Below are 21,618 nucleotides of genomic sequence, written 5' to 3' on the forward strand. Positions count from 1 at the left end.
CACCAGCTGCCCGGAACCACAACAGTTCCTGCACCGGAAACCAGTCATCTACTTAATTATTATCGGTGTAACATTCTTACGTTTGTGCACTTCTTTCTGGGTGTTCACCCACTCATACCATGTCCTCATTGCTAATTTTAGGAGTCTGCAGTCATAGTAGTGCCTTGCAGCTGCCAATTTTTTCTGTAGTTGTTCTTCAGCTGTTTTCTTGTCTTCACAATATTGGATCCATGTGCTGCAATAGTTAAGCAATGATAAATCATGCAGTAAAATTTGTTCATCTATGTTTTCTTTGAAACATAAAGTTGCAATCAAAAAAGCATTTCGCTGAACTGCATTAAAATATTTTACACTATTATTATTGTTATTTGGGGGGGGGGGAGCCAAATCCAGGCTGTCCTCGAAGCTGCAAAGGTTATAAGTAGGAAATGGTCATCGGTCACTTGTTTTTCAGTGCCATTGTAACTTCAAACAGTCACTAAATGAATGATTGTAAGTCATTTGGCCATACAAGCTATAGTATAGAGATACACATAACAGTTAATTTTCTTTTTCCCTTATGTTATTAGTATTGTGCTAGCTACATGTTATTTCTATTTACATTTATATACAATTATATACATATTTACAACCGTCTTTTATACTCAAGCATTCGTATCATCTCGTATTTGTCCATTATATTCCATTCTCTTTGGTTTAAAAACTTTTAACTTTCATTCCTATAAAGCGTCAACCCTTTTTTTCTTTTTACTTGACTCCATTGATACGTTTTACTCCAGACTTCATAATACTTTGTCTCACCCTTATCTTTGATTTCTAAAGTTAGTCTATCCATCTCTGCACAGACTAATATTTTCCTTATTATTTCACTTTCTGTAGGGGTATCTTCATTCTTCCAGTTTTGGGCATATACCAATCTTGCAGCTGTTATTATATGTATCATTAACTATATTGCTCCTTTACTGTATTTCTCATTAATAATTCCCAGTAAGAACGTTTCTGGTCTGAACTCTGAAAGTAGAAATATTATTAAGAAATAATAAAGGAAATTATATACATATATTATATACATATATACGTACTCAAAGCACTTTCTCTTAAGATTAGTGCTATAGAAGTCCCATGCTCTATCACATAACTCTGTCGTCATCTGAAAAGTAAATACAAAAATAAAGTTACATTAAAATAGGAAAGAAAGAAATAGGAAAGAAAATGGATAGTCAGGTGCACATGAAGAAAATAGGACAATATTCTTCATGTCATTTATTGAAAAAACTCTGATGTACACTTTTAAAATGAATCCTAAAGAACCATCAGGGTCAACAATTCTATAATTCTAGATGCCACAAAATTAAATGATTTCTGTTTCCCCATTTTACTTATTTTTCTACCTCGTATTTCCCTAGAGTGGAATTTTATTCATTTATTTAAGCGTACATATACATACATAATGCACAGCGCCAAGTAAGCCAGCCTGAGGCAGTTAAAAAATTTTTACATCTGAGTTTGATGCAATTTTACTTAAGTGTATTTAAGTTATAAAGTCTTCAGGAATAAGGATTAAGGAATGTAGTCTTTCCCACGACTCTCGGTTAAAAAGGGATTATGAATAAACGTTAAACAAAATTCTTCCCAGACTATCTTTGGAGAAAGCTATTATTCTAAACGTTTTTACAGAGATTTATGAATAATTACCAGCTGGTCGTCATCAAGGCCTAAAAGTGTGTGTAAATATGTGTCAGAAAGGACTCTCAACTTCAGACTTAACTCTGGATCGATACACATGTTCCTAGAAGCAAATATATATATATAAATGATAGTTTTTTTAAACCAGATTATTACACTACAGCTTGAGCTAGTTTTTAAAACTATTGTTATTTCTTGTTTTTGTAATCAGATAAATAATCCTGGCTCAAAGCAAAGAATGTAAATGATATTATGCTGTGATTTTTTTAATTACAAATCATATTTTCCATTTTTTAATGTTCTTTATCTTTCAAGTGTCTATTTTCCCACAAGTCTGTGGAAATTCTTGCTTTTCAAGAAACACGCAGCGTAATGGAAAATATTTTCCATTGCCTTTTAGGTTATAATAAACTTCAATTAAAAATATTAAAAAGAGAGAGAAACACCGAGCGTGAGCAGCTTGAACAAAGTAAATTTCAGAGTGTCAGTGTAGAAATCCAGCATATGGGTAGTCCTCGCTGAATGACCAGTTAAATGTTACAATGGCCCTGAATGTTCCTTGTAACTGTGGCCACAATAGCATGCACAATTTTTGTCCGATTGCCATTTGCAACTTTCACTGCTGACTTCTGGCAAGTAAAGTCAGTGTAGAAGCTGGCAGGAGTTTCACAAATTATGTGACCATGGAATGCTGTGACCACATGGGGTTCGTTTAACGACCGCCTGCTGGCCCTGCCATCTTAAATCGGGGCGGTCACGCGACCTCATGTTTTACGACTGTGTCACCTAGCAACGGAATGGCCAGTCTCAATTACCACTGTTAAACAAGGCCTACATTAAAAATATTAGAAAATGAACCTCAGGTGGATTGTAATGAACCGCTTTAAATTGGAATTATCATTTGATACACTCATTATGGCCTGAGGCCATGGAAAAGAATAGACAGTAATACTCAACATCAAAAAAGTATGAAATTTACAGAATAATAGAGTTGGAAGGGACCTTGGAGGTCTTCTAGTCCAACCCCTGCTCAAGCAGGTGAACCTATACCATTCCAGACAAGTGGCTGTCCCATCTTTTCTTGAAAACTTCCAGTGACAGAGCTCCCATAACTTCTGAAGGCAAGCCGTTCCACTGGTTGAGTGTTCTCAGTGTCAAGAAATTTCTAATTTCTGGATTGATTTTCTTCTTCATAAGCTTCCATCCATTGCTTTTTGCCTTCAGTTTCTTTGGACAATTGGTAGGCCACTTCTTTTCTAGACAGCCCCTCAAATATTGCAAGATACACTGACCACAATTCAATAAGCAACAGGTTTTTATTCGTATTAGTGTATGTCCAATGAAGGCTAATATTATAAAAATGTATGTCATTGCATGCTAAAGTTTAATACACCATCCCATAAAGCATTTACATGTTTCAATTAACTCCTGAACCAGCTATTGTGACCTGTTGCACTGTATAAAGTTGACAACTTTTTTTCTGCAAATATGAATGCTTACTAGATTCAGAATAAGAAAACAGTAAATATTACAGGTGCAGTATGAAAATTTGAAAATCCTTGTATCAGTTTTTGATACCACTGATTTTAGTTTCCGCATTTAGCAATTCACATTCAACTCTGGCTACCAAGAATTGAAGACCAATGACTAACACAAAATAATATTAATATCGCTATGGATGTTTTCTATTCTATTATTGAACGAAAAGCTCAATTATTAGGAATTTACATGGTTCAAGTCAAACTGATTTATAAAAAAATAAGATTTCCCCACATTGATTTCACATTTGTTATCGATCTTTTTAGACCACAGAAACCTCTTATACATACCATATAATACCATATAAGCCTTTTTCCATCATTTCTTTGATCTTTTCTTCTAAAAATCTGAGTGGATCTTCTGGACACATAATTAATAAACCACCTAACAAGGCCTGCAAATAAAATCAAGATATAGAGTATTGATTAATAAAATATATATTTCATAAGAGAGTAAAATTGTTTTTAGATTCTCGTCCTTTTTTATTAGAATATTTTACATTTTTATTAAAACAATTCAACATTTTATTTTTATTTTACCTCAGGATTTATTCCTGTTCATTGCTGAGTTTATATAACATTTTAGTTCATGAAATTTTAAGCCATCATAAATTTGTAAACATGTTAGATGCTACAAATTGATTGCTACAGTATTACTAAAAGTATAAGAATCATGAAATTATCCTTATCTTAAGCGTATTAACCAAGATTATAAAGGCTAGGAAACTGAAGTATTATCCAATCATACTAGTGCCAAAATATTTTTTGAGAATATTTTTATTTTATTCCTTAATGATTGCTTTTAATTGGTTTATTATAAGTAAACAGTATGGCTTGATTCCTACTTTTATTTGCCTGATGAACTAAAATCAAGACAATCATTTTTTTTTCTTTTTGCTTGTACATTTTCTAAAAAAGGAGAAACTTTTACCTTATTTCTTAAAGATATTACAACACCTTAAAAGGCACTGCTATTTAAACAAAAACCGTCAATTTAATTATATATCATGACAGGCAAAATAACATATTGTTCCAATGTCAATTTCACTTATTATAGACTCAAAAAACCAATAACCCTAATTAAAATAGAACAGTAAAAACACTACTCAAGAAATAATAATTTTAAGTTCCCATTGATTTCAATAGGAATGAAGTGCTCTGAGAAATGAGGAATTCAAAGACAATCTTTCAAGTACACATACTTCTTAAATATTAATTTACACATAAGATGCTTTAAGATTGTCAACTGTGCCCTCTACTGGACTGGATCATAAATTTTGGTTTTTGTAACTGAAACGCAATTTCTCCAAATAATCTACAACGATATTTGAATATGTCCAAAAACTAATCTGTGTGAATAGAACGTGGCACTGCAAATAAAATGGAAGCAACATAACACAGGGCGATGCGAGTCAGTTGTGGAGTTTTGCAGACGAGCAACACTAAACTTAATCCAATTCTGGCAAATCAAATTGCCTATTTTGGAAAAGACAGTCCATAGAATTGCGGTTAAATGTTCAGATAAATATGTATAGACATCGGCTAGTCAAAACTGTAAATTCTATACAGGTCATCCTTGACTTACGACCACAATTGAGCCCAAAATTTTTGAGACAATATTTCAGTGAGTTTTAAGCGATTTTATGACCCAGTTTCCTTGACATAGTTAAGTGAATCCCTGCAATTGTTGAGTTAGTAACAAGATTGTGAAGTGAGTTTCATTTCTTCATTGATTTTGCTTGTCAGAAAGTCGCAAAAGGGGATCACATGACCCGAGGATACTGCAATCATCACAAGCATGAATCACTTGCCATGGATCTGAATTTTGATCATGTGACCATGGGGATGTTGCGATGGTTGTGTAAAAACCTAAGTCACTTTTTTCAGTCCCGTTGTGACTTTGAATGGTCACTAAATGAACTGTTGTAAGTAAAGGACTACCTACAGATCTTCTCGCATGTCCATTGTACGAATGTGTGCAGGTCTACCTAAATAAAATCTATACAATCTGCTGGGGGGTTGCAGGGGTTCGGGAGAGCCCCTAAGATTCTGTGCAGTTCAGAGAACCCCCAAATCCCACTCCTGGCCCTGCCCACCCCTCCCCTCCCCTCCCAGGAGTCCCCACGTGGCCTGTTTTGGATGCAGGTAAGTGCAGGACACGCACAGAGGCTCTGGGAGAGTGAAAAATGGGCCTCTTGGAAGTTCAGGAAGGCCTCCGGAGGCCCTTTTTGCCCTCCCGGAGGCTCAAGGAAAGCCTCCAGAGCCCAGGGAGGGCAAAAATGCCCCCCTGCCATGGTGCAGGAGGCTGACTAGGCCACGCCTACCATGTCCACTCCCACTGAGCAACCAGGCAGAGAACCCGTTGCTAAAATTTTTGAAGCCCTCCCCTGAATCTACCCCATTCACATTTAGTAGGTAGAGAGGTTTTCCCACTGCAACATTAAATTGCTACCAACCCATCCTTAAACCGGCAAAACCAACACAGGTAGTCCTTGATTTAACAGTCGTTCATTTAGTGACCGTTTAAAGTTACAACGGCACCGAAAAAAAGTGACTTGTGACCATTTTTCCATTGCAGCTGCCTTGTAATTTATGATGGTTGCACTCTGTTCAGGAAACTGTCTCATAGATCTGCAATTTATGCCCAAATTTCCCACTACATTCATTACTCCTAATCAAAATTGTGGGCCAGCTAGCAAATTAATAACACCAGGGCGTGTTCTGTATTGTCTTCATTCCTCCCTTCAACATTACATTGCCGTACATTTTTCATTCCTTCCTATAAAGGCCGCAGGACAAAAAATTTTCAGATTATTTTTTTGAATGTTTTTCCAGGTACTTTAGTCCAAAATACAGGTCAGTCCTCAGATCAAGGCCACAATTGAGCCCAACACTTCTGTGGCTAAGCGAGACATTTCTTAAGTGAGTTTTGCCCTATTTTACGACCTTTCTTTGCCACCATTGTTAAGTGGATCACAGCAGTCATTCAGTAAGTAACCCAGTTGTTAAGTGAATCTGGCTTCCCCGTTGACTTTGCTGGTCCAAAGGTCTCAAAAGTGGATTGCGTGATCCTGGGACACGGAAACCGTCATAAGTATAAACCAGTTGCCAATCGTCAGGATTTTGATTTGAGATATTTTTCATCTAAGTTCTGCTGTTTATTTTTTTGATTTTGGAAAAGACAAATAGGAAAGACAAGGCTCTTCTTTTGACAATGATAAATGTTGTTGGGTGTTGTTATTTTAGCACTGAATAATTGTTTTTTTTTTTAATTTATGGTAGAGATTACTCTTCTGATTTATACATATTGGCATGTCTAAGGTTGGTTTAGATCCAAACAAGATGAGTTAGTGATTTCATGAATGACGTTCAGGTTTATAAAGTAAAGTTCATTTCAAAGCCACCATGATCCAAATCCTGAGGAACACAGCGTACTATCGTTTTCTTGCCTGCTATTTTTCTACATGCCATCAGTTAGCCCAGAAGTAAAATTAGGCACTTGTGATGTAAACAAAGCTTCTTCTTCATCATCGTCATCGAATTTGAAGAGACCTTGGAGGTCTTCCAGTCCAGCCCCTGCTCGTAGGAAACCATATGCCATCTTAGACAAGTGGCTGTCCAGTCTCTTCTTAAAAACCTCCAGTGATGAAGCACCCACAACTTCTGAAGTTCCATTGGTTAATTATTCGTACCATTAGGATGTTTCTCCTTAGTTCTAGGTTGGTTCTCTCCTTGATTTGTTTCGAGCCATTGTTTCTTGTTTTGCTGAGAGAGAGAGAGAGAGAGAGAGAGACAGAGAGACAGAGAGAGAGACAGAGAGAGAGAGACAGACAGACAATGAGACAATGAGAATAGATAATGATGGATGGAAATGGATGGATGGATGGATATAGATGGAGAGATAGAGACAGGATAGATGAGAATAGATAAATGATGGATGGATGAGAGAATAGATGGATAATGATGGATGGATGGATGGAGATAGATGGAGAGAGAGTACAGATAATGATGGATGGATGGATATAGATGGAGAGAGAGGATAGGATAGATGGAGAGAGAAAATGGATAATGATGGATGGATGGATAGATGGAGAGAGAATAGATAGATAGATAGATAGATAGATAGATAGATAGATCCCTCTGAGTGTATCACGAATTTTAAGAGAAACATTTGCCCCATTTTATGACTTTTCCTACCACCATTGTTCAGTGAATCATTGCACTTGTTCAGCTGGTAACCCAGTCATTAAGTGAAACTGGCTTCCCCATTGACTGCTTGTCAGAAGGTCACAAAAGCGAATCACAGGACTTCAGAACACTGTGATCATCATAAATATGAGTCAGTTGCCAGGCATCCAAATTTTGATCACGTGACCACGGGAGGCTGCAAAGATCGTAAGTTTGAAAAAACAATCCCTACTTTTTTCAGTGCTGTTGTAACTTTGATGAACTGTTGTAAGGCGAGGACTCCCGATAGCTGTAGTGCAGGGTTGAAATGAGGGATTCTCGGCGCTCTCTGAGCTTGGTGGTTTCCTGGCAGAGGTTTCCTTATCCAAACTAGGTAACATTCAGTAAACAGAGAGAAAAATCCCATTTCTTTCTAACACTGATGATGTTACCTAGCTGGGTAATGAAACGTCTGCAAGGAAACAACCCAATTCAGAGACCACCAAGGACCCCACATTCTCCTTCTCCTCTTCCTCTCTTTTCACAAACCCCACTACCTTGTGGCACTGATGGTGTTACCTAGTTTGGTAACGCAATGTCTGCAAGGAAACAAGCCAGCTCAGAAAGCACCAAGCACACCACAGTAGTCTTCATCTTTTTCCTCTTCTTCTTCTTCTTCTTCCTCCTCCTCCTCCTCCCAAACAAACCCCACTACCTTTGTAGCACCGATGGTGTTACCTAGTTGGGGAATGCAACTTCTGCAAGGAAACAAGCCACCTCAGAGAGCACCAAGGACCCTCTCTCAAAATTCATGGTTCAAGGTCTTATCAGTTCAAGGTCAAAGTGGGGGTGCCTGAGACTGCCTTGAATCCCACCCCCACGCCCCCATCCCCAGAGGATACGGTGCCTTCTTTACCTCATAGATATCCGGGATGGCATACTTCTGGAAGTAGGCCCTCAAAGCGGGGTCCCCATTCCGAAGGACGGGCATGGCCAGTCACAAGGGGATCCGTGTAAGGCTGCCCACCTACCCACCCACCGGCTGGAACAGCTGGGAAGGCGGGCGACCACCGCCCCCGCTCCCAACGGCCGCTCCAGCTCTCCGCTGTCGGTTCCCCCCTCCTCCTCCCACACAGATGCGGGAGACACGCGCCTCTCTCCGGCGCACGTGTGAACGGGTGCAAACTATTCCAAGACATCCGGATCGGAACCGGAGAGGTTCTTTTAGGGAAGCAGGCAAGAGCCTTGGATCCCCTTCCTCCGCGATTGCCAAAAACTCGTCCAGTCCCAGCGCCGACCGTCTCTCGGATCCACCCAGAGGTAGATTCCCCGGGATCCACCCCCCTGGAGGTGGAGCCCGGCTGACCCGCGTGCAACGGAAGAAGACGCTTTCCCACGTGCTCCAAAAGTCTACCCATCCCCCCCCCTTTTTCCCCCAGCCCGGGAGAAACGCGTGTCTTGTTTGCCATGAAGGAATCGGGCGGTTGGTCGTTGCGGGTCGGCTTGGTGGGCCTGGCGGCGGCGGCGGCAGCGGCGGCGGGAGTCACCTATGGCCTTTACCGGGTGACTTACAGGCGGAGCGGGGGAGCCGCCCCACGGTCGAGGGGCTTGGAAAGAGAGCCGGGCAGCCTCGGTGGGGGAGAAGCCTCGGGGTCTCCCGGGTTATCCAGCCTCCACCGGGCACCTTTGGGGGGCGTCCCGCAAGGTCAGATTTTCCCCTTCCTTATTTTGTTCCGTTTTGATCCACGGGAATAGAAGAGAAAATATAGAATAGGAAATAGGAAATAGAATAAGAATAGAGTATAATAGAAAATAGAAATAGAATAGGAAATAGAATAAGAATAGAATAGAAAATAGCAATAGGAATAGAATAGAAAATAAGAAATAGAATAAGAATAGAATAGAATAGAAAATAGAAATAGAATAGAATAGGAAATAGAATAAGAATAAGAATAGAATAAAAAATAGGAATAGAATAGGAAATAGAATAAGAATAGAATAGAAAATAGGCATAGAATAGGAAATAGGAAATAGAATAAGAATAGATTATAATAGAAAATAGAAATAGAATAGAATAGAAAATAGAATAAGAATAGAATAGAAAATAGGAATAGGAATAGAATAGGAAATAGAAGAAGAATAGAATAGAAAATAGGAATAGGAATAGAATAGGAAATAGAATAGAATAAAATAGAATTCTTTATTGGCCAAGTGTGATTAGACACACAAGGAATTTGTCTTTAGTGCAAAAGCTCTTAGTGTACATAAAGAAAAAAATAAAACTCATCAAAAATCATAAGATACAGCGCTTAGTGATAATCGTAGGTTACTAATAAGTAATGATTTTTTTCCCATTAGGTGTAATATTTATTTTCTAACATTAGGGGGCAGTGATGATTCAAATTCTCATGGCGGTCTTGAGGCCCGTCACATTAAGAGTCTTCTTCATCTGCTGGAGTCTACAGAGGACTCTTCGGTTCATGAACAGATCTTGGTTACCCTGGGCAACAGCGCGGCTTTCTCTGTAAATCAAGTAAGGGCTTTTCTTTGTTTCCATTCCATCATAGAAAAAAGCCAGTGTTGTGATACAGGGATCTCCAAACAGGGCCACTTTAAGACTTTGTGGACTTCAACTCCCAGAATTCCTCAGCTAACCTGACTTTGTAAAAAATAAAAAAAGGACAAGCAATACAATCTTAAGGGTAGACTGAGAATATTCAGTTAAAAAATGGAGTTGCGGTTCTCTGCCTCCTGCACCATGGCGGGAAGCCCGTTTTTTCCCCTCCCCAGGCTCTGGAGGCTTTCCTCGAGCATCCAGGAGAGCGAAAATGGCTCAGAGGGCCTCTGGAAATGGGCCCGTTTCCAGACTTCCAGAGCCTGTGATGACCCAGGGTGGGATACAAAATAAACAGTCACAAAAAACAGGTGAAGCCTCTTGTATTCCTTTACTTTGCTTCCAAGCTCCAAATATCCTTGACTGGAGACAAAAAACTCCCACACAAACAGTTACAGGAAGGAGGAAATGCCATTTAAATTATAAAGAGTAAAAAACCACACAAACCAGGCAAGATAAGGGCTTGAAGACGTCCACAGATATCAGAACACACACTGGGAAGGACGCCAAACTCAGAGAGGAACAATAAACTAGAGATATTTCCACACTTTGTTTCCAGCACTCGCCCGTATGCATGTCTGTCCTCTTGTCCAGTTGTCACAGCTGCAGCCCATGAAGAGGATCAAGGCCCTCTCCTCCCAAGTAGACCATGTCCCTCCCTTATCCTTTTCTCCCTGTGTGCCCTAGGATGGAGAGGCGATGGGCCTGGGTCCTCCTCTGACTGCCCAGCCGGCCTCTGCCCTTCCCCAGCCTCCTCCACCACCTCTGAAGCCACACTTCCACTCCCTGTGGGCTGTTCCTCCCCTCCCTCAGAGTCAGTCTCCACCAGGGACATGACAGAGCCTCTGGGAGGCCTGTTTTTCATCCTTCCCGAGCCTGGCCCTGCACTTACCTGGGATCCAAAACAGGGCACAGGAGGGGCTAGGCGGGGCCAGCCAGGGGTGGGATTTGCCAGTTTGCCAAACCGGCAATTAAAAATGATAAAATTAGCTACCGGTTTGCCCGAACTGGGGTGAACCAGTAGCAGCCACTCCCTGGACTATATAGCCTTGTATAGTGACATATAGCAAGATGTTTATGCACAAAATTTATTCTGTTTCAGCTGGTAGCCTGCTAGGGAGATACTAACAACATGTTACCCCATAGTGCTGTGTAGAAATGGGCTAATTATCCTGATTCTTTTTCATTTTGACTCTCAAGCGCTTGTTGGTGTTTAAAGGGGGAAAGGATGCTATTGGCTTAAGGTTCTTTTCGTTCTTTAAGCCTTCTCCGACTTGCAAAAGGTGCCAAAACAATTTATTTCTTGTCTCTCTTGTCTCTTACCTACTATCAGCAACCATGGCTCTTCAGTCCCAAAATCAAAACATACTAACCTATCTGTTTAGAAGAAATGAATTTATATGTGAAAGAAATGGTGACAGCATTACTAGGAATCAAGAAATATGAGCCTATCACAGCAGTGGAAAAAACCCCCACTGTTAATAATCTTCAGCTTTAACAGAAAGGAACAGAAAGCAATTTCACAATTATAGATATTAAATGCTTGTGGACATCTTTTTCAAAGTGACCATATGATTGTGACTTTGTGCTATGACCTCCTTTGCATTATTAATCTTTAAACTTTATTTTCCAGTAATCCAACTATTAAGAACAGTTATTTTTTATATACAGAGAAGTGTTGTTCGTTTTGGTCAAATTCCCCTCCATTAAATGAGGTTTTTTGGACTTTAGGGATTAAGATGATTATATATGATATTTTCCTATTTGTTTAATTTGTAGGATATCATTCGAAATTTAGGTGGCCTCTCTCTGATTGGAAAAATGCTTTCAGTTCCCGTCACCGATGTTAAACAGAAAGCACTCAATGCATTCAATAACTTGAGTATGAATACCAAAAACCAAGAGGAACTAAAGGTGAGTTTAAAATAACACTGTATAATAAAAATGCATACAAATAGGGTTTCTAAAAAAATTAATGCAGCAGGAATACTGGTTTTATTGTTACATGTGATATTGATCAGTTGGATGTTATTTAGCATAGTAACTTTTTAAAAATAATTTATAAACTGTCTTTTCACAACACTCAGGAGACTTATAGGGATTAGAAGAGTTTAGGGCACGGTGACCTCAAAATAATGTGTATGAAGGCAAAACAGGAAACAACAGATGGAAATTAATCTAGGAGAGAAGCAACTAAGAACTAAGAAGAAATTTCCTGACAGAACAATTAATCAGTGGAACAACTTGCTTCCAGAAGTTGTGAATGCTCGAACACTGGAAGTTTTTAAGAAGAGATTGGAAAAACCATTTATCTAAAATGGTGTATGGTTTCTTGCCTAAATAGTGGGTTGTACTAGAAGACCTCCAAGGTCCCTTCCAGCTCTGGTATTTCTGTATAAGGTTCTCATCTTTCACTTTATCCAAAAGTTTCCGATAAATTTTATCTGCCTTTTAGTTTACTGAAATACTTATTAGGTTTTATGGATGGCAACTAACTGTGTCATATTTCTTTAACTTTGTGAAATATAGGGGTGATTAAAGTGAAACCCCAGTCATTAGGTATGCAAGTTGATGGTTACTAATATAATAAATGTAACAATTTTTTTAAAAAAATACAAAAGCAATTTAAAACCATCAGTAATAGGAAGTTAATACCAGGCATTTGACCTGATATGTTTTAACCAGAAAGCTGTGTGATATGGAACAGGTGGTCTGATTTTGAGAATGGATGGAAAGTTTTCTCCAATAGGTGCTTTTTTAAGAGGCAACTGGACTTCCTTGGTTTTTCCTTGAAGACGTTTTGCTTCTCATCCAAAAAGCTTCTTCAGTTCTGAAGAACCCAGAAGCAAGAATTGAAGAAGCTTCTTGGATGAGAAGCGAAATGTCTTAAAGGGAAAAAAACCAAGAAAGTCCAGTTGCCTCCTTGAAAAAGCAACTTTGGGACAACTATGACCTGGATGTCTGAGAATCTCCATTGTCATGCCCCTGTTAGAATCTGACTCAGAGGGAGAGGAGGAACAGTGGACAGGGAGTGGAAGTGTGGCTCCGGAGGTTGTGGAGGAAACGGGAAGGGCACAGGCCAGCTGGGCATTCAGAGGAAGACCCAGGCCCATCCCCTCTCCATCCTAGGGCACGCAGGGAGGAGCGGATAAGGGAGAAACGTGAATGGCCTGGTCTACAGGGGAGGAAAGGGCCTTGATCCCCTTCATGGGCTGCAGCTGTGAGGACTTTTAAAAGGACAAACTGTGCATGGGGCAGTGCTGGAAGCAAAGCATGAAAATATTTCTAGTCTGTCAGTTCTTATCTGAGTTTTGGCATCCTTCCCAGTGTGTATATTTCAATATCTGTGGACGTCTACAAGCCCTTATCCTGCTTTGTCTCATTAATTGCTTCAGTGTGTTTGTGTTGTTTTTTTCCTATTTATAATTTATATGTATTTTGAGTTTCAACGGCATTTCTTCCTTTTCACAACTGTTTGTGGGGGAGTTTTTTCTCCAGTCCATGATAATTGGATCTTTGAAGCCAAGTTGAAGGAATTAAAGGGACTTCACCTGCTTTTGTGACTTTGTTGCTTTTGTATTCCACCCTGGGTCATCACACTCCATGGAATAGAAAGGGTTCCTCTTTCGAATGAAGAAGAAAGAGGAAAAAGGGAGATGCATCTACTGCCTTTGACTCAAATCCATATAAATATTAAATTTGATAGAACTGTAATTTAATACAGGTGTAAAGTCAACTTTGGACTTCTAAGCATGAGACCACCTGAAGGGAAGCATTCTTTGTTTCTAGCCTCTTATAGTGCTGATCTTACAGTGATAAACTCTGTGGCTTGATGATGGTTATATTATCCATTCAGTCATTTCCAGCTTTTGGCGATTCTGTGGGCCAGGTCTCTCCAAATCTATATACAGTATATAAAAGCTAAATACCACTCACGCATGATCACAAAATCTCCAGAACCGTAAAGCCTACAAAATTGAAATTTGGCACGTATGTTCCACTTGGCTTCTAGGTGCTCGCTAAGAAAGGATTTTTTGAAATGACCATCAGAGCATTAGTATTTCGTATATTATTATTATTAACACGCTCTGATGCTAAGGAGTTCTACTCCCCGTCCCCACCTGAAAAGAAATCTGTTCCAAATGCAAAACACAAGCAGAGGAGAGGAGTTTCAGTTTTAGTTTCACAGAACAGTTGAGCTAAGCCACGCCCAGGCTCCTTGCTGTCTCCATGCTCACACAGCAAATACTGTTTCCGTTTCCAAACAGGCCTCAACTCTCACACACTGACAGGACACTAGCCAGATGAATACCGATGGATCCTGGTAAGCAGAGGCAGAATTTTCCTCCCCAAAAACTAAGCCTGATCACATCGTTTCATAGCGAAGCACGGGTATCGAGCTAGTCTTCCTATTTTTGCACTACTCCTTTGAGTTGTTCTATGCTCTGGCTCGTTCAGCTTTCAGGGTGTCCATCCACCATGTTCTTGGGCAGCTTGGTTTCCTTTTACCTCCAACTTTTCCCAACATGATTGCTTTCTCCAGTGAATTCCCCCACGTTTTGGCGAGACCTCTGTGGCTTTGTAGTAATGTCTTGGTTAAAAGTGTTTTTGGTGTTTCTATTCTTTCCCTCAGATCTACATTACCAATGTGTGTGAGGAAGTGGAAGCCTCTTCTGTAAACTCCGAATTGCAGTTAGCCGGCCTTCGATTTTTAACCAACATTTCCGTGACAAACGACTATCATTACATGATGACTAGCTTCATCCCCACTTTTCTGCACTTGCTGTTTGAAGGAAATGAAAGGACTCAGGTACAATAGTTTCCTGTTTTATCGTTAAAATAGAAGGGAACATTCAGTATTTAGTCTTTTAGGTTAATTCTTTAACCCAGAGGTCTCCAAACTTGGCAACTTTAAGACTTGTGGACTTCAACTCCCAGAATTCTCCAGCCAGCATAGCTGGTTTGGGGACCCCTGCTTTAACCTTAATTACTAACAAAATTACTTTAACACTAATTAATTACTCTGAAACTAACTATAGGCAGATCACAATCGAGTTCCAAGTTTCTGTTGATAAGCGAGACATTTGTTTGGTGAGTTTGCAATTCTTAAAATTCGTAACCTGGTTGTTAAGTGAATCTGGTTTCCCCATTGACTTTGCTTGTCAAGATGGTCATAAAAGGAGATCACAGGAGCCCGGGGCACTGCAATCATAATTTGATCACATCACTGTGGGGGATGCTGCAACGGTGATAAATGTGAACAACGGCCATAAGTCACTTAAGCCTCCAGAATCTGACAGCAGTGAGGAAGAGGAACAAGGGGAGCTTGTTCCCAGTGTGCGCATGCACAGAGCTGCCAGAAGGCAGGATCAGCTAAGACAAAAGGGGCAACTTGGGAGTAAGGCTTGGAGGTTATTGCCCCTTCCATAAGATATAAAGGAAGTGCAAAGGGACAGGAACCTTTGCAGGAAGCAACGTTGTTTGCTGTAATCGGTTTGGACTCTGAAAGCTCCATGGTGAATTTGTGCTCCATTTGGTTTTGGAAAGACTAATTGGGACATTAGTCGTTGGCAGCACTTCAAGTAAGATAAGGTGTGTTCTTATCAGACGTCTCTCGAAGAACTTTCATGATGGAGTTCAAAGACCAGTCATTGTGCAGGGTGCCAAGATGTCTGATTGCCTGGGCAGCGTTTATTATTTTTATATGATTTTTACAAGCAGCAAAAGGCAACAAAGATACAGCATTAGGATTGGTGAAACCCCCCACCCCCAATCCTTAAGAATAGTAGTGATGTTAACAGATGAGATCATTGTACCAGTCCAGGACTTACCAGCCTGGGACAGGGAGTGAGATCATGCAAAGAGGCCCATGTAGGTATTGAGGCCCAGAGGCACAGCAGTGTGCTGCTTGCGCCCCCTACAGGATCTACATCTCTACTACACTACTACACTTTGGCAAATGTCCCTGGGACTAATTACAACTGGTTAAGACTCATTCTGGGCTGTGAATGACAATAATTCACTGCCATTGAACTAAAATAAAAGAGTTTTAGGTTTGTGTGTGTTTGTTGGTGTCTCAGGAAGCCTTGGTCAGAACAATGACATGGTATAAGTGTTAAAAATGAGAATGGAGTGTGTCTATTTGACTTTTCCAAACTGAAATAAAATCTTAAAGTCAAATATAAATTGGTAAATCATTTCAACGGGAACACAGAGAGTTCTTGATGTATGACCACAATTCAGCCTAATTTTTTTTCTGGCTGAGCAGGACAGTTGTCAAGTGAGTTTTGTTCCATGATACAACATTTCTTGCCACAGTTGTTAAGTGAATCACAGTTGTTAAGTTGCGCTGCAAAGCTCATAAATATCAGTCAGTTGCCAAGCATCCAAATTTTGATTCCATGAGCATTGGGATACTGCAAATGATCGTAAGTCTGAAAAATGGGCGTGTCATTTTTTCTAGTGCTGTTGTAGCTGACCGGTCACTAAATTGTAAGTCAAGGACTACCTGTACCACTTCATTCAATGCAAGCCATGTTCTCAACTATTTATTCCCTTTAAATCCTAGCTGTCCATCAAATGTACTTCTATCTCATATTAATTCGATAGACAAGTCAGAGGAACTCTCTTCAATATTACAGGTTCAAGTCCTGAAAGTCCTTGTGAATTTATCAGCAAACCCAGCTATGGCAGAACATCTACTTAATTCGCAGGTAAAGCTGCTTTCATCCTTTGCTCCTTCTCGTTCGACTGTTTCCTTCACTCGTTCATTTATTTGATTTCTTAGGCCAGTGGTGACTAACCGTTTTGGGCTCCCATGTCAAAAATTGCATGCACACACGCCAGCACCCAGAAAGCAATGTGTGCGGGGGGGGGGGCCCCACGCCCTCTGTGCATGCAAATGCGATCCCTCCACACGCCCCGCCCATCTCTGTGCGTGCATCTCCCATGCCCCCCCGTACATGCATGCCAGATACTCGACAATCGGGTGGGCGGCGCGCACACAAGCGCAGTGGGACTCTTCTGGGTGACCTCTCGTGTGTCGGCAGAAGTGGCTCTGCGTTCACCATCACGGCTTTAGACTATGAATTCCTTCTAATTTTGAAGGAAAACATGTATCCTTTTATTGCATAGCCACTGAAACCTGTGCGCATCATTGTAAGCTTTATTTATAGCCCTTGTCGGTTTTAAAGTCCTAAACTTTAAAACAGCAATAGTTTTTGTTTACAAATAATTGCTGAAGTTATTCAGCATTTTGGGTTTGAAATGGAATAGACGTTATCCAGGAAACTGCATTCTAGAATCTAGAATTATTATTATTTTTGGAAGCATAATGTATAAATGAATACATTTTCAGAAATTATGCTCCCTGATTTTACTCAACATATAATTGCCTATTAAGTCATTGGGACCATCCAAAGCAATGTATTGCTCTTATCTACTCAGCATTAACTTTGTTAAATAAATAAATGCACGTGAATAAATAAATGCACGCTGTTTCTTTAAACTTAAACTACAAATGAACATGGTTTACATTTTTTTCCATGTCTTTCCAGGCACCTCTTCTCCTATCTCTTTTTGACAGCTGCATAAACAAAGATGTTTTGCTCAGAGTCCTTGTGTTCACCACGAATCTGACAAAGTCCATGAGACACGACAAGGGTTCTGCTATCCACAACCTATACAATGAAGATTCAATTTTTTCTACTCTCTCCGACAATTCTCTATATACTCAAAAACTGGCATTTCTGTTGCATCATCACGATGCAGAAGTTAAAGAACAAGTGGCAAAACTAATAATGCAGCAGTGCTAAGCTCAGAGGTCCACCTCGAATCATTCCATCTTCAAAATCCTGAATGGCATAAAAGATATATCGATGATTACCTCCGATAGTCATAGATAGAGGGACGCGGTGGCTCAGTGGCTAAGACGCTGAGCTTGTCTATCAGAAAGGTTGGCGAATCCCTAGCGCCGCTTAATGGAGTGAGCTCCCGTTACTTGTCCCACCTTCTGCCAACCTAGCAGTTCGAAAGCACATAAAAAATGCAAGTAGAAAAAATAGGGACCCCTTTGGTGGGAAGGGAACAGCGTTCCATGCGCCTTCGGCGTTTAGTCATGCCGGTCACATGACCAAGGAGATGTCTTCGGACAGCATTGGCTCTTCGGCTTTGTAATGGAGATGAACACTGCCCCCTAGAGCCAGAAACGACTAGTACGTATATGCAAAGGAAACATTTACCTTTACCTTACCTCGAATAACTATTTTATTGTAAAGTTTTCTCATTTTTAACTGGAGAACTGTTATCAATCCTGGACATTTCCTTCTGCCTCTATGATATTGTCCCCTTCTCTGGAAATAAAAAGAAGGTCCATGAAGGACCAGTGCGTGGACCCTGAAATAACCTGGAATTTCAGGACAGCGTTTGGAGGTTCGTTCTCCAAACTTGTGAGTTGGTTTCCGAACGTTTCATTACCAGGTGAGGTAACATCTTCAGTGAAATTCGGGCAATTTAGGGAATTATTTATATATCTTCTTCCAGGGGTGAGCTTCAAAAATTTTAGCAAAGGGTTCTCTGCCCGGGTGCTGGGTGGGCGTGGCCATGGTGGGCGTGGCCTCATCGGCCTCCTGCATCATGGTGGGAGGGGGGCTCTGGAGGCTTTCCTCAAGCCTCCGGGAGGGCGAAAACTGCCTCTCAGGCCTCTGGAGGCTGGAAACGGGCCTGTTTCCAGCCTTCTGGAACTTCTGGGCCCGTTTTTCACACTCCCCGAGCCTCCCCGTGGGCCCTGCACTTACTGGCTTCCAAAATGGGCCACATGGGGACTCCAGGGAGGGGAGGGGTAGGCAGGGCCAGCTAGGGGTGGGATTTACCAGTTCACTGAACCGGCAATTAAAAATTATAAAATTAGTTACCGGTTCGCCCAAACCAGGACGAATCGGTAGCAGCCCACCTCCTGGTCACCTCTACTCAAACCACCAGTGCGGGGAGGCAGGGAATGTTACAGGTCACTTCTCCTAAGGAGGACCATCTAATGAGACCAAGAAGAAAGGTCTTCTCTTGTGTTGGCTCCCTCACTCCCCTATAGAATATCGTCCCTGAAGAAATAAGAGTGGCTTTCACGTTGACACCAAGACCTGGTTTTGCCAACAGGCCTGGGGATTCCAGAGTGGGATGGAGGCCATCAAATGGCTCATTTGTTATCACCAGGCTGGTGTAAGTGGGGGAGTTATTATTTTTATTGTTTTTGTAATGGGCTTTTAGCCTTGAAAGTTGCAAATAAGCCTTGGTAAGACCACACTTTGCAAACTCCATCCAATTTTGGTTGCCATGATGGGAAAAAAGATGTTGAGTTTCTCGAAAGGGTACAGGGAAGAGCAAGCAAGATTGGAGGCTATACAACGAATGGCTGCAGGATTTTGGTATGTCTAGTTTAATAACAATGTTCCAATATCTCAGGGGTTGCCACAAAGAAGAGGGAGTCAAGCTATTCTCCAAAGCACCTGAGGGCAGGACAAGAAGCAATGGGTAGAAACTCATCATGGAGAGAAGCAACCTAGAAATAAGAAATGTTCAAACAGAACAATTAACCAGTGGAACAACTTTCCTACCTGAAGTTGTGAATGCGCCAATCCTGGAAGTTTAAAAAGACGGAATTGGACTGGACAACCCTTTGTCTGAAATGGTATAAGGTTTTCTGCCTTAGCAGGGGGTTGGACTAGAAGACCTCCAAGGTCCCTTCCAACGCTATTAATTCTGTTCTATTCAAGTTGTCCGGAATCGCTTAAGAGTGAGTTGGGCGTCTATATATATTTTCTGAAATAAATACATAGTCCAAACGCTTCTAAAGCATATGGCAAGTTGTAAAGATGGGTTAATAAAACCCCAGTTATTGTTCCAGGATATCAACAGTAAAGTCCTTGTAAGAAGTCCAAGAACAGGCTACGGCATGTTCCTGATACAAATCACTTATTCCTTCTCAGCAGTCTTTTCAGATTTCATGCTTCAAAAGGAGAAAGAATGGATCATTCAGTTGTTTAGGCTTGCATGGCAGTCAGTTGCAATTTCCATGGGAAGTGAAATGCTTGCAGTGTGCCAAAATATTTTCATTTTTTTTTAACTTGCAAATGTATATCCTTTTTTGTTCAGGGGCTCCTAATGATAGAAGTGTTCTTCTCTTTTCCCCCCCTATAACAACCCTTCTTTAGAGTAAGTTGGCATGAGAATATGACTGTCTCAAAGTCACCCGATAAATTTCGTAGAACATTGAATAATCAGGTTGGAAGGGATCTTGGAGGTCTTCTAGTCCAGCCCCCTGCTCAAACAAAAAACCCTACCATTTCAGACAAATGGGTCAGCCTGTCCTTGAAAATCTCTAGTGATGGAACATCCACAATTTCTGGAGGCAATCCATTCCAGGGATTACTTGTTCTGTCAGGAAATTTCTTCTTGGTTCTAGGTTGGATCTCTCTTTAATAATCTTCCCCCCAAATAATGGAATTTGCAGAAATGAGTAAATTGACATTAGCAATTAGAGAGCAAGAAGATAAAAGAGTATTGTAAAATTTGGGATTTATCTTATCAGTGGTTAAATAAGAAAATAGGGAAATAAAATATAATACAATATAAAGATGATAATAAAGACAAGACAATGTAATATGTTGTAATTGATTACAATGAAATGAATTATACTTATGAATCAAGATATGTAAAAAAATTGAGATTTGCTCAAAAAGGATGATGCAATTTATAATTAAAGTCTAATGAGTTAATATAAAATAATATGCATATTTATATGAGTTTTAATAATGTATCTAGAAGGGAAAGACTGTTGATATTGTGCACAAGAAGATATGTACCAACCGACACACACTGTAGAAAGGATAAATAGTTTTATGTTTTGTGTTTATGTTTGTGTTTGTTTATGTTTGTTGTTAAAAAATAAAATTGAAAAAAAAATCTTCCCCCCATTACTGATCATCCTCCAGTTACGACCACAATTGAGCCCAATTTTCCTGTCGCTAAGTGAGATGATCGTTAAGTGAGTTTTGCTCTGTTTTGCAACCACGTTTGCCACAGTTATTACGTGAATTGCTGCCGGTGTTCAGTTAGTAACAGGTTGTTAAGTGAATCCGACTTTCCTGTGGACTTTGCTTGTCAGAAGGTCGCAACTATGGGACGCTGCAACCGTCATAATTACATGCCAGTTGCCAAGCCTCCGAATGTTGATTGTATGACCATGAGATGTTGCAACGGTTGTGTTATAAGTTTGAATGGCCACTAAATGAATGGTTTAAGTAAAGGACTACTTATATATCTTGTCATGCCCCTGGCCCTCAAACTGCTCTTCTGTGTGATCCTTAAGGACTGGAAGACTGCTATCATGTCACTCCCTAGTCAGGTGGGCTTCACATAATTTAATAACTGGTTTGCATAGTGTAGAACTGAAAATGTGAACCTTCCACACTTACATGTGGGTTCAAACACATGGTGATTTCATGTGCGCAGCTTCCAGCACACCTCGGGCAGCCACAGTGAGTAGAGTGGGCGAGCCGCGAAAATCAGCTGGGCTGCATGGGCGGAGTGAGTGAGCCAGAGAGTGAGATATATAGGACA

General features: G+C 40.4%; 2 protein-coding genes across 3 annotated transcripts in view; one reads left to right on the plus strand and one right to left on the minus strand.

Annotated features, from left to right (window-relative positions):
• FBXL13 (F-box and leucine rich repeat protein 13) overlaps positions 1-8,460 on the minus strand; it is a 71,864-nt gene extending 63,404 nt beyond the window's left edge. The window contains exons 1-5 of the mRNA XM_026677245.2: positions 8,308-8,460; positions 3,516-3,619; positions 1,696-1,789; positions 1,083-1,150; positions 81-235 (exon numbers count right to left, since the gene is read on the minus strand). Coding sequence (XP_026533030.2) covers positions 81-235; positions 1,083-1,150; positions 1,696-1,789; positions 3,516-3,619; positions 8,308-8,382 — 496 coding nt within the window. The 5' untranslated portion in view covers positions 8,383-8,460. The remainder of the gene's footprint in view (positions 1-80; positions 236-1,082; positions 1,151-1,695; positions 1,790-3,515; positions 3,620-8,307) is intronic.
• A 280-nt stretch (positions 8,461-8,740) lies between these two features.
• Positions 8,741-18,382, plus strand: ARMC10 (armadillo repeat containing 10). Of its 2 annotated transcripts, XM_026677222.2 has the most exons (6): positions 8,741-9,096; positions 9,776-9,924; positions 11,785-11,919; positions 14,639-14,815; positions 16,647-16,718; positions 17,562-18,382. In XM_026677222.2, the coding sequence occupies exons 1-6, from the start codon at positions 8,859-8,861 to the stop codon at positions 17,817-17,819; spliced, it is 1,029 nt and encodes a 342-aa protein (XP_026533007.2). In that variant the 5' UTR covers positions 8,741-8,858; the 3' UTR covers positions 17,820-18,382. The 2 variants fall into 2 exon arrangements, with proteins under 2 accessions (XP_026533007.2, XP_087823900.1); XM_087967774.1 differs by lacking the exon at positions 11,785-11,919 and having other exon boundaries at positions 8,755-9,096.
• The last annotated feature ends 3,236 nt before the right edge of the window (positions 18,383-21,618 follow it).

The sequence above is a fragment of the Notechis scutatus genome, chromosome 6 (genome assembly GCF_049901735.1).
Source record: "Notechis scutatus isolate UNSWTSFEM ecotype Mainland chromosome 6, rNotScu1.2, whole genome shotgun sequence".
Classification (NCBI taxonomy): domain Eukaryota; kingdom Metazoa; phylum Chordata; class Lepidosauria; order Squamata; family Elapidae; genus Notechis; species Notechis scutatus.